The 12,777-nt window shown below is 37.9% G+C and overlaps 1 protein-coding gene across 1 annotated transcript in view; it reads left to right on the plus strand.

Moving 5' to 3' along the window:
* Positions 1-12,777, plus strand: part of LOC120092870 (tripeptidyl-peptidase 2) — a 36,901-nt gene that overhangs the window by 11,355 nt on the left and 12,769 nt on the right. Inside the window, exons 16-22 of the mRNA XM_039051114.1 lie at positions 347-501; positions 10,079-10,257; positions 10,370-10,482; positions 10,560-10,730; positions 11,709-11,837; positions 11,931-12,031; positions 12,123-12,240. Of these exons, the coding sequence (XP_038907042.1) occupies positions 347-501; positions 10,079-10,257; positions 10,370-10,482; positions 10,560-10,730; positions 11,709-11,837; positions 11,931-12,031; positions 12,123-12,240 (966 nt within the window). The remainder of the gene's footprint in view (positions 1-346; positions 502-10,078; positions 10,258-10,369; positions 10,483-10,559; positions 10,731-11,708; positions 11,838-11,930; positions 12,032-12,122; positions 12,241-12,777) is intronic.

A 12,777-nucleotide genomic window follows, 5' to 3' on the forward strand; every position in this document is an offset into this window, starting at 1 on the left:
GTAACTGTTCACTGCTTGGGTGGTTTTTCCTGTGGTTTATTTCTTTTCCTTTCTGGACCATGGTTAAAGCCTGTTTGCCGCCTTTCTTTTCTTTTCTTTTGCCAGCTTTTTTCTAATTGGTGCAGATATTCAACATAATTTGGTTTCTTTCCAGAAGTACATGTTATGGTGCAGCAGTCTGTAATTGACTATTGCTTTCAGTAATTTTCTTTCTAAATAAGAAAATATTCTTAGACATTGCATTTCAATGATTCTGCCTGGAGTAATACTTTGACCACTACTTTTCCTTCCAACTTTAAAACTTATCACTTCTTGTTAATATACAAACTATGTGATGTTTTATCAGTGGACAGTACAAATTGAACCCCAGTTTCATGAGGATGCGAATAATTTAGAAGAGTTGGTTCCTTTTGAGGAGTGTATCGAGTTGCATTCCAGTGAAAAAACAGTTGTCACTGTTCCTGATTATTTGCTTCTCACACATAATGGACGGAGCTTCAAGTGAGTCAACAATTTTTATGTGTTTCCCGTGCATGTGTATTTCTCAACGTCTGCCACAGTTTGCATCTTCTTTATTTGTGTTTCCTTTTTTTTGCTTTTTTAATTTTCATTTGGTTGGTTTTTTTCTGTTACATGATGATAAGATCATTTGCGGTTAAAGGTTCTAGCCTTATTTATTCATTTTTAGTTAGAAACAGAAATGTAATTTCAAAAAAGGCTAAGAAGCACAATGGGTAGGGGGCTTGAGGGTAGAGGGAAAAGGCCCAAAAAGCTACATAAGAAATGTCTTTCGGTTGTTAACAATCATAAAATGGGTTGTAATTATAGAAGAATTTACCGGTAGGAACACCACCACGAGCAACATGTTGCACACTATCACAAAATGAATAAGGGGACTCTCTCCAAAATGCCATCAGAGCACAGTCCCATTGAGTCTTAGCACCTCCTGACCTCCATAAGCCAATAATCTACCTAGGGAGGCATATAGCCAAATCAAACTCATTTAAAATAGAAGACCAGCCCTTGTAGCCACAATAACGATGTAGGAAGATGTGGTATGAAGATTCCCCTCCTTGTGGTTGTGGCAAAGGCAGCAAACCGTGGGGCACAAAGCCCAATTCAAATACTTCCTTCAGAGCATCTCATCGAAGTTAAGGATTCTATAAGCCAAAGCCGAAGGATCATCGTCACTTTTTTAAGAACTTTGTACTTCTGGATAGGTTCACCATAGGGATTACCAAATTTGAAGGCTTATAAGTGAGCTCAAGGAGAACAAAGCTTGAAGTGATGAAGTTTGATGATTCAAGGATCTAAGAGACTGTCAATTTCATTTTCTAAATGGACCAAATTGCGCTTGCCACATTTTCATTTTCTAGTAATTCAAGATGGATTGAAATCAAATATACATCTAGAAATTTTCCTTTTTAAACACTAGATCATTCGAACATAAGACGCCTTAATACCATTTGTAAATTATAATTATTTACAAAATACAGTTTCTTGGTGGATTGCCTTACTCAAAAAGTTCTTTTGTAATTACAACTTGTTGATGATTATTAACGATTGGTAGGTTCTTTTGGTTTAGTTTTTGAGAGTGTTCCCTCTACCCTCGGCCCCTGGGCTGTATTTCTCTCCTTTCGAATATATACCGTCGATGTTTCTTATCCCCCCAAAAAAAGGGAAAAAAAGGAAAAAAAAAAAGGAAAAAGAAAAGAAGAAAGAAAATTGCTTTTCTTCCTTGCTGTATTGTTTTTCTTCCTCTAGGTTGATTTGATTGTAGGCAGCTTGCTTTAGTCCTTGCTTGTGGTTGATTGGTCGGTTTGTTTATAGCCTTTGTATTTAGATTTTTGCTTTTTGGCGGTTTTGGCTTCAATCGTGTGTTTTTTTTGTTTCTCTCTTCTAGTTTTTTGTTGGTTTTCTTTTCTTTTCTTCCTCTTAAGGAAGTTGTATTATATCGTTGAACTTTTTCTTCCTTTTCATAGGTTGGTTTCTTGTTTAAGGAAAGTATAGGTTTGGAAGTTTCTAAGCCAAGAGGGTTAAGGCAACGCAACTATCTTTCCTGAAGGGATTTGAGTCCATGTGGAAGCGTGTGATCGCTTTCTTTGATTTCTTGAAACGATTAAAAACAAGTAAACAAGAAAAGGATAAGAATTATACCGTTGCCGATACGTGACCACAACGTAATCTCCTCTTGAATCTTGGTGTCTTCTTGAATTCTTCTAATTCCATAAGATCATCCTTGCTATGATTCAAGGATCCAGCTTGTGGGAACTACTTCTTGAAAGAATAGAGGGAATAGAGAAGAAGAGTTTTTTTTTTATAATTTTTCTAAGAAAATTGGGAGAATTTCTAGAAGGAGAGTTCAGAGTAATCGTAGAGATTATTTTGGTAGAGAGTATGTTCTATGAGGGCATTCAAGAACTCTAACTCTATGGGTTACTCTTAATCCTATTGGGATGACCCTTCTCTAGAAATTTTTAATTAAATATTTAAAAATGTCTAATATTAACAACTATCTTCCCAAATAATATTTCATATTAAATGGTTTGAAATATTTAAATCAATTTAAATATTTATTCTCTGCGGGATTTAATTTTCTACTAATATCCAATATTAAAAGATAATTATTCATTCGATATCTTATATTGAATGAATTTAAATATATACTCTCTGCATTATTTCTTTAATTCGAATCTTCTTCAAATTAAATAATTAATTATTTGAATCATATTTAAATAAATTAATTCTCCTAATATCTATTTAATTCGAATCTTATTCAAATTAAATAATTTATTTATTTATATGGATCTTATCCAAATAAACAATTAATTATTCGAATCATTTTCAAATAAATTAAGTATCCATATTATAAAGTTATAATTTGAATGTGTCCAATACAATTAATATTTTCCCTAAAAAATTTGAACACTTCAAATTTTCTTCAATCATAATTGATCATTGTTAGTCCATGGTGAGCTAGCAAGGAGACCTTATGGACTTACAGAGTATAAGTTCCAATGGTCCAAGATTAATTAATTAAACTCTTTAATTAAATTAACCTTCATTCATTACTTTGTTCAAGACCTGAAATCAACACGAAATTACTCATCTACTTACTCTATATGGGGAGGAGTGAATTCCATCTTGTGAGGTTATATTTCCAACTCCCCATTAAGTCAAGTTCCCAAAATGGTAGACTTATTGAGTCGACAACTTGGGTCATTCTTACCTATGCAAATCAAAGGACTGATCTCACAGACAGGAGTTCATAAATCACTAAGGATTAAGATTGAGTTGCACATGATCATCCTACGAAATATTAATCTCATCAATTAACGGATTTACAAAGAGAGATTAAATATTTCGTGGGTCCAATCTTATACAAATTCTTTGTATAGGATACCCTCACTCACATGTCTCCACATGAATGATTTGGATCAAACCATTTGTAATTATTACAAAGTGAGCCATATCCATAGTATCACCGGTATAAAACACCTAACTTTATCCATATACTATAGACTTTTAGGTTATTTCTTGAACATGATCTTCCTGTATGTCAACTACATACATGTCGAAGATTTCATTCAATAAACTTGGATTTTCTGGTTTATTGGATAATGTCATGCAAAACATAAAATAATAAATAATTTTATTAATTGATAAATAGTTTATCTACAAAACTATGAGCTTTAGGGCATAAATCCCATCATTTCTATCTTGTCATTTTCAGTGTTAAATTTCAGAAACTGGAAGAACCATTCACTATCTTTAGCTATGGCCGTCCATGAGTACCTCCCACCTCCCTTTCTTCTTCTTTAAAGAATTTGCTAGCCAGCCTTGATGATCTAGCCCATGTATGCTTGAAATATATCTTTTCCTAGTACTCGGATCTTTTCAAGTAAATCTCCAAAACCGTTTCATTAGGACGACATTATTTCTTTACTTGAAGGAGCCTATGCACCATACTTAGTGGGAAGAGAGCTCCAACTCCACTTCACCAAGTGCCTCCCTAGTTTATAGACCCCTCCATCCCAAATATAATCCATCATTTGTTGTTTCTGCAATCTTTACTTGAGATCCAAAAGAGAACTTTCTGTTAGAACTCGGTTATATATTCACTCTTTAGGCCAAAATAGCCAAGGAAGCCAAGGCTCCCTTCCTTCCAAGCACTTTGAGCTGCACTTAAGACTAAGCAAGAAGATGAAAAATCCCTTACATCCCTCCTCCCTAAATAATACCCCCTTGTAACAATTGAATCTTTCCTCACGGCCCCACAACACAATCACCACTCATTCATAACTAACTAATTCCCTCTCTCCATTATTTACATATAATTTTCCGTCTTTTTTCTCATATATCTTTTAATATCTGGGGGCCTATCACTACCCGCCCCCAAAAAAACCCACCTTGTCCTCAAGGTGAAAATTAGGAAATTGTTCAGCAATATGCAATCCGTTTTCGCATGTAGCATCCTCAGATGTCATGCACTCCCATTGTATTAAAACTTTAACATAAGTTGGAGAGATCACCATGCTTCCAATTTTCCAAATACCTAAAATCGCAGTGGGTTGCGGATGCCAAGACCTATTCTTTTGCCAGATCGGGGGAGCTGCAATCCTTGGTAACATCGAACCAATCGCCCTACATAGCTGAGAAACATGAAAAATTGGGTGAATATTTACATTTGCCGGTAGGGCAAGCCTATATGCCACAGGTACGACTCGATCAATAATCTGAAAAGGGCCAATGAAATGGGGAGCAAGCTTTGGGTGCTTATGTATAAACAAGGTGCTCTGCCGGTAAGGGTGGAGTTTCACATAGACCCAATTCGAAATTGCAACTGCCTCTTCCCTTCGTTTGCTATCCGCGAAAGTTTTCATACGTTATGTTCTTTCCAACATAGCTTTTAGGTCCTTTAACATATCATCCCTTTCTTTTAAAAGAGTATCGACCTCACCTACCATAGCAGTGCCCTTTTCATAAGATATAAGAGGTGGAATTGGCCGGCCATACACCACCTCATATGGTGATTTCTTTAGCGAAGTGTTATAGTTATATTCTCCCCATGCTAGCAACTTCGACCATTTGGTCGGTGTCTCCATAGTGAAACATCGCAAGTGTGCCTCCAAACCTTGCTACTTCCGTTTGGCCATCCGTTTGAGGATGATATGAAGTACTTCGTTTTAGTTGAATACTCATTAGCGTGAATAATTCTGCCAAAATAAGCTTGTAAAGACCTTATCTCTGTCCGATACAATACTTCGTGGCACACCGTGTAGTCGAACAATTTTTTGGAGGACAACATTTGCCACAGTGGCTTTAAAGTAATAAAATGGGCATATTTGCATAGGCGATCCACCACTACCAAAATTGTTGCATCCTTCAGATTTTGGTAGCCCATCAATGAAGTCCATAGTGATGTCATCCCAAATCATCTTTGGTATAGGGAGTGGTTGTAACAGGCTAGTCGGAGCTAATGACAGATACTTGGCCTGCTGACAGACAGAGTAATCACCCACAAATGAACGTACACTAGTTTTCATACCTTTCCAAAAGAACTCGTTCTTAAGGCGTTGATACATTTTAAGAGTTTCGTTGTGACCTCCCAGGGTTGTGAAATTCCTAAAGTAAGAGAGGAATTATGGGTGATGTTGACGGTAGAACAACTCTCTGTTTTTAGAGTAGTAGATCTCCCTTTAGGGAATATCCCTTCAGAGTTGAATCCCCAGCCTGGATGGCTTGTCGTATGTGCTTCAATCCTTCTGATCAATTTAATTTGTGAATACCGCTGAATTTAGTTTGTCCACACAACTTAGAGCGTTGAGTTCCATGGCTGCTGGTATAGAGAAAGGCCATCAGCAGTCGAATTTTCCAAACCCTTCTTATATTTAATCACAAAATTGTATCTAATTAGTTTAGCCACCCACTTTTGGTATTCTCTAACAATAATGCACTGTTCCAATAAAAACTTAAGGCTTTTCTAATCTTTTCTCACTGTGAATCGTTGCTCCAATAAATACGGCCTCCACTTTTGCACTGCCAACACTATTGCAATTAATTCTCGCCCGTATACTGCCTTCAAACAGTGAGTTATGGGTAGGGCCTAATTGAAAAACGCGAGGGGATGACCTTGTTGCATCAAAACAGCTCCTACTTCCACCCCTGAGGGCATCGGTTTCGACCACAAAAGGTTGCTTGAAGTTCGGCAGCCCCAAAACAGGGACCTGTCATTGCTTTTTTAATGTCTCGAAGGCTATTTGAGCTTCATCGTTCCATTAAAACTTGTCTTTCTTGAGCTGTTGTGTGAGTGGAAAAGCAATCGAGCCATAATTAGCCTCAAATTTGTGATAATAACCCATCAAACCAAGGAAGCCTCATAGGTGTTTCATGGTCGTTGGCACTGGCCATGTTGTCATAGCTTCAATATTTGAAGGGTCAGTTGTTACTCCATCCGCTGAATTCAAATGGCCTAGGTATTCAATTGTTGATGTTGCAAACATACATTTTTTTAAAGCCACCAGCTTATTGTCTGATAATGCTTGCAGAACTAGGGACAAGCGATTTATGTGTTCATGGACAGATGCTATAAACCAATATGTGATCAAAGAAGACCAGAACAAATTTACGCAAGTAGGGGTGCAGGGTATCATTCATTACTGATTGAAAAGTTGATGGAGCATTGCACAGGCAGAAAGGCATCACCCGAAACTCGTAATGGCCCTCATGGGTTCTAAAAGCTGTTTTATGGACATCCTTAGTCGCTACCTTGATTTGATGGTACCTGGATTTGAGATCAATCCTAGTGAATATACTTGGTCCTGCTAATTCATCAAGGAGCTCATCAACAATCAGAATTAAATGATCAGGGACAGTTGCTTGATTGAGAGCTCGATAATCTACGCAGAACCTCCAACTGTCGTCTTTTTTCTTTACCAATAGCACCAGGCTGGAAAAAGGACTAGTGCTGGGTTATTTCATCCCTTCATTCAGTATCTCTTCCACCAAACGTTCAATCTCGTCCTTGCACACATTAATTGGTCCTTCCCCATGTTTCAGTTCAATGGAATGATCGTATTGTCGTATAGGTGGCAGACCCTCAATCGGCTTAAAGACTTCTTGATATTTTTGCAGGACCGCCTATATTTTTGGACATAGGGGGTCTGGTCATGACTAAGGTGAGCATCAGTCATATGAGTTGTTACTACATTCAACTATAGTAATATCCTCTAGCCTTCCTCCCTCACAAACTTCTTCATGGGTTTCAAAGAGACTTGGGACTTCATTAAGCTTCTATTCCCTTTGAGTTGCACCTTCCATTGACCAATTTGGAAGTCCATTTCAGATGTACCCTAATCACATTCAACGCAGCCCAGTGCCATCAGCCAATGTACACCTAAAATAACATGTACACTGCCCAACGACAAGGGAAAAAATCATTAATAATAGTCAAATTTGGGAGGTTAAAGGCCACACCTTTGCAAATGCCCTTTGTTTGAACGAAATTCCCTGTTCCCAACATGATTCCGTAGTTGGAGGTGGTATTGTGGCAGGTTGAGTGTATTTACCAGTTCTTCGTCGATGAAATTATGGGAGGCTCCGCTGTCGATCAACACCACCACGTCTTTATCTCCAACTATGCCCATAAGTTTCACCGTTTTTGGGGGAGTCAATCCCTGCCAGTGAGTTGAGAGACAATTTAGCGGCTTCCGATGAGTCCATAAGCTAAGTATCCAACGTTTGGGGGGGGACTTCATCGACTTTCTCATCTTCGGGGATCCCTTCGGCAGTTTAGGTTCTTGTCCTCCTTGTCGTTATAAATCAACTGATTCAACTCCTTCTTTTTACAATGACGACCTGGTGTGTACCTTTTGTCGCATTGATAGCATAATCCTTTGTCTTGACGACTCTACATCTCACTGTCTGATAGTCGCCTGAACGAACCGATGGAGAACGTGTTCCCATTCACATCGTATAGGGTTACTGAAGTCGACGAACCAGTCGTATTTCCCCTTCCAAACACAACACGGCCACTTTTTATCCTTTTCCAATAGTTGGTTAACAATGAAGTATCGTTCCACTCGATGGAATCATCCTAGCAGATCGTCTCCTACCTCTCTTTTGAAGATCAGTATCTCAAGTTTTCTTAAATGCATATCAAATAAAGATACCTCTCTCTTTTCTTTCTCTGACATACTTCCCTTCCATTCGACAACCGCCGGTTGTTTGCCTTTTTCCGTCACCGTTCGCTTAGAGGACATTGATTTTCCCCATCGTCCATCAAACCTCCTTTCTTTGATCACGTCTTGAGTGCCATTAGCACTCTCTGTTCAAGTTCTCCCCCATCGTTTCAAATGGCAAGACCATGGCGTTTTCTGTCATTTGTTGCATCTCTGCAAATCTTTGGTCCGTCCAAGCTTCCATACCCACCTGTAGCAATGTGAGTTGCTCTTCAATCGTAGACATTCGAGCCTCCATTTTCTTAACCATCGCCCAAGGAGTGATGGCTTTGATACCAAAATGATAGAACTCGGTTATATATTCACTCTTTAGGCCAAAATAACGAAGAAAGCCGAGGCTTCCTTCCTTACAAGCTCTCTGAGCTGCACTCGAGACTAAGCAAAAAGAAGATGAAAAATCCGCTTACATCCCTCCTCCCTAAATACCCCCTTTGTAACAATCGATTTTTTCCTCACGGCCCACAACACAATCACTACTCATTTATAACTAACTAATTCCCTCTCTCCATTATTTGCATTTAATTTTCCCTCTTTCTTCCTTTTTCTCATATATCTTTTAGTAACCGGGGGCCTATCACTTTCTTCCAGTAGTCGCAGACCGGGAGTTATCACTTTGGCATCTCTCATGGTGCTGCGAAGGTGAGGGGTTAACATGGCTGTTAGTTGTTGAAGAGTTGCAGGGGGATGGGAAATGGAGAGAAACCTGGCTGGGTTACTTGGATGATGATCCCAATTCTTTAATATCGTTTGTCCATTATATCTGTTCTGGAGCTCTCTTTCCAAGAGTTGGGATATCATTATCATACGGAGGAATAACTTTGATAGTCACTAGCTGGGAAAGGGCAGTTGGTTTAACCAGAACCACATAAGAATTACCATTTCTTCCCTAGAAACATCTGAAATGCACGGAGGAGACAAAAATGTCAAGGAGATAACCAAAAGACCACCATCCTTTTTACGTCTTAGACAAGTATCTTGGTGTGCTCGGTAAAACTGCCTCTCTTGTTTGTGGCTTTTTATATCAATTTGAGGCCCCATTACAATATGGAAAAACCTTTGGGGATTGTGGAGAAAGAAGATTTTCCAAATAGTTAGTAAGCCAAACTAAGACCAATTCCTTTGCCGAAATTGCAAAAGAGCAGTTTTGGCGACCTTCTGAGTTCTGACAAGTTTATAGTTTTCCCTCTCCTCTTTTTGTCGAACTCACTGGAGAAGATTCTTGTTTTCTATTCTGATTGTGACCTTCTGGTCTGCCTTCGGAAGAAGGTAGGGGTAGGGTAGACATTATCTGAGAAGGGGTAGGGTAGGGCCAGAAAGCAAAGCAAATGGGTGAGAGGGGAGGTAGGGGCTAAGGTGGGGAGAAAAAAACGCCAATGTGATAGTGCATTCAATCTTTTGGTTGACTGCCATGCAGCCAATATATTGTAGGAAACTGAAACTGCAGCCAATATTTACTGCACTTCTTGCAAGGAGATGTGCTCGACAGTTTCGATATAATCCTTTAGATCTCTTCTAGTCTCCATCTTACAAGAGAGTTTGGCAATGTCCTAATTATCATTTCTCTCTTTGTTAGATTGAACACTCTTCTTTCTCCTTTTGGAACTATTCGTTAATAATTTTTTTTTCCTTTGTGATTTATCACGTCAATGTACTTATGCTAACAGAAAGATATTTATTTCTAATTCAAAAAATGTTGATTACCTTTAAGTTACCTGTTAAGATGGTTTAGCTTCTTTATAAAGGACGATAAAGTACTTAAAAGGTTAAGCAGGCCTACTTCTTACCACGCAGTGGTGGCTTGTTCATGATGGACTTAAAGTCTTGCTTGTTCTTTTCAGCGTAGTGGTTGATCCTTCCAATCTTAGTGATGGCCTGCACTATTATGAACTCTATGGGGTTGATTGCAAGGCTCCATGGCGGGGGCCTCTTTTCAGAATCCCAGTAACTATAACAAAGCCAGTAGTTGTGGTGGATCGCCCTCCAATAGTTTCTTTTCCGAGAATGTCGTTTCTACCAGGTTCATTTTGCCAACAACATTTGTATACTTACTCTGACTACATAGTAGACACTCTTGTAAGAAAATTATTTTAGTAGAATCTGTCTGTCTTTTCTTCAATATGCCACCTTAGGCCATATAGAGCGGAGGTTCATAGAGGTACCACGTGGTGCTAGTTGGGTTGAAGCGACCATACAAACTACAGGATTTGACACAACGAGGAAATTTTTTATTGACACTGTCCAGGTATGTTGAGCGACTATAGACAGTATCAAGGTTATATACATATATATTCAAAATGAATGAGTTTTTTCATTTTCCAGATTTTGCCCTTGAAAAGGCCTTTGAAGTGGGAGAGCGTGGTAACATTCTCGTCTCCTGCTTCCAAAAGTTTTTGTTTTCCTGTTGTGGGTGGCCAGACTATGGAATTAGCAATTGCTCAATTTTGGTCAAGTGGCATTGGGAGTCGGGAATCATCACTTGTAGATTTTGAGGTAGTGAGTTTGGAGTAATATCTACTCTCAAATTTTGGTTTAACTATATCTATGATTTTTTACATGTTAAAACTCAGACGTAATGCGACTGAATTTTGATGCTTCTAATTCATCAGTCATGCTGTCAAATTATTTTTAGTTTTGCCATTGCCATATTTCACTCTTGTTGAAGCGAAAGGTAAAACTGAGACAGGAAATTCTACCTTTCCTTTTAAGGAATAAAATCTTCTCATTTTCTTTTATCTTTAGTGTAAACCAATTGGAAGAAAGTTTTATTTTTAATAGTCTGCCTACTTTTCTTTTTCAAATAAGTGTTAGTATTTGTATAAGTGTAAGCTAATCAAAGCCTTACTACCAAGCTTAACCATCTGACGACTAACAGCAATTTTGACTTTTAAATAACCCATAACCATTTTACAGGTACATCAATCATGCAATACCATCTTTTGGTCTTGTTGGAAACATTTATCATGTGATTGTATTCTCGGTTCAAGATAAAAGTTTAAATTGGAGGGCATTCATACAACCAACTTACTAGTCTTTGTTCTTCTAGTGATCTATTTTGTATTAGTTTGTTTCTGTTTAGTTTTATGCTTCATTCCCCTGTAGCTTCGATGTATATTGTTCTTGGTTTTGTGTATTGTTCTTGGAGAGTTTGTTCCAATTTCTAGTCCACTTGGATATGGTGAAGGTGCTATATGGTGTCGACGTAGTTGAGATGCTCGGGTGCACCTGCTAATCCCTAGTCTAGTTCTTGTTGCTCTTAGTATCTAAATATTGTACTTTGAACATCAGTCTCATTTCATTATTTCAATGAAGAGGCTTGTCTCCATTAAAAAAAAGAAAAAAAAGAGAATCTAATATTTTGAATTTTCTATTCCTGACCATAGAAAAGGGAGAAATGTACGAAAAAATTGTAACCAATCAAAACGGGGAACTCATTTGGGAAGATTAACAATGAATTTCTGCAATTCTTAGGTAACATTTCATGGGGTTAGTACCAATAAAGATGAAATAGTGCTTGATGGAAGTGAAGCGCCTGTTAGAATTGATGCTGAAGCCTTGTTGGCATCAGAAAAACTTGCTCCTGCTGCCATCCTGAACAAGGTGAGGGAAGTGATTAGGTTAGGTGAATTATTTGTTGCTCTAATAAAATTACTTTATATGAGATGTGATCTTCCCCTTCAATCTAATTTGCAGATAAAAGTTCCATATCGGCCATGTGAAGCAAAACTTTGCACACTGACTACGAATCGTGACAGATTGCCTTGTGGGAAACAGATTCTATCACTGACACTAACGTGAGTTAACAGTGGTGATTTATTGCTTTCTTCTTTATTAAGGAAGTTGTTGGTGTCAAACAAATTTCATGCACTTTTTCTCATTTTGTAGTTACAAGTTCAAATTAGAAGATGTTGCTGAAGTGAAACCTGTTATTCCATTGTTTAATGACCGCATATATGACAACAAATTTGAGTCTCAATTTTATATGATCTCTGATGCAAATAAGGTACTTTGACGCCATTTTCCTTGTTACTTGAAATATTTACTTGAATGATTGTAGAGAGAGAAAACCCTTAGAAATTTAGTTGATGGTATCATTAGTTTGAGTGGTTTTTCATCCTAGTTCTCCTCACTAATACTTATTGTGTGGTAATTTTTCTTGCTACTCTAGTTGGATTTTAAGAAAAGAATAAAACTTAGGGTTTTAATGGAGTTGATTTATAACTAAATCGAGAGAAAATAGTTATAAATCACCAACGCAGGGTTTAATTGGTTCACTCATGAAAATTGAAGGTTTAAAGTAATACAATTGGAAAGATATTTCTCTCCAATTTCCCTCATTTTCCCATTTTGTGTTGTGTTTTTTTGTTGTTGGGGAAGGTTAGGGAACGTTCTTTTGGAAGGATCATAAGGTGGGGGATAGACCCCTCTCTTCAACATTTTCTAGGTTATACCATCTGCCCTCTTTGAAAAATTGCTTTGTGTCGGATGTCTTGGTTTGGTCCGAGAATTCTGTTTCCTTTTCCTTTGGTTTCCATCGGGC

This window comes from Benincasa hispida, chromosome 12, assembly GCF_009727055.1.
Source record: "Benincasa hispida cultivar B227 chromosome 12, ASM972705v1, whole genome shotgun sequence".
Lineage (NCBI taxonomy): Eukaryota > Viridiplantae > Streptophyta > Magnoliopsida > Cucurbitales > Cucurbitaceae > Benincasa > Benincasa hispida.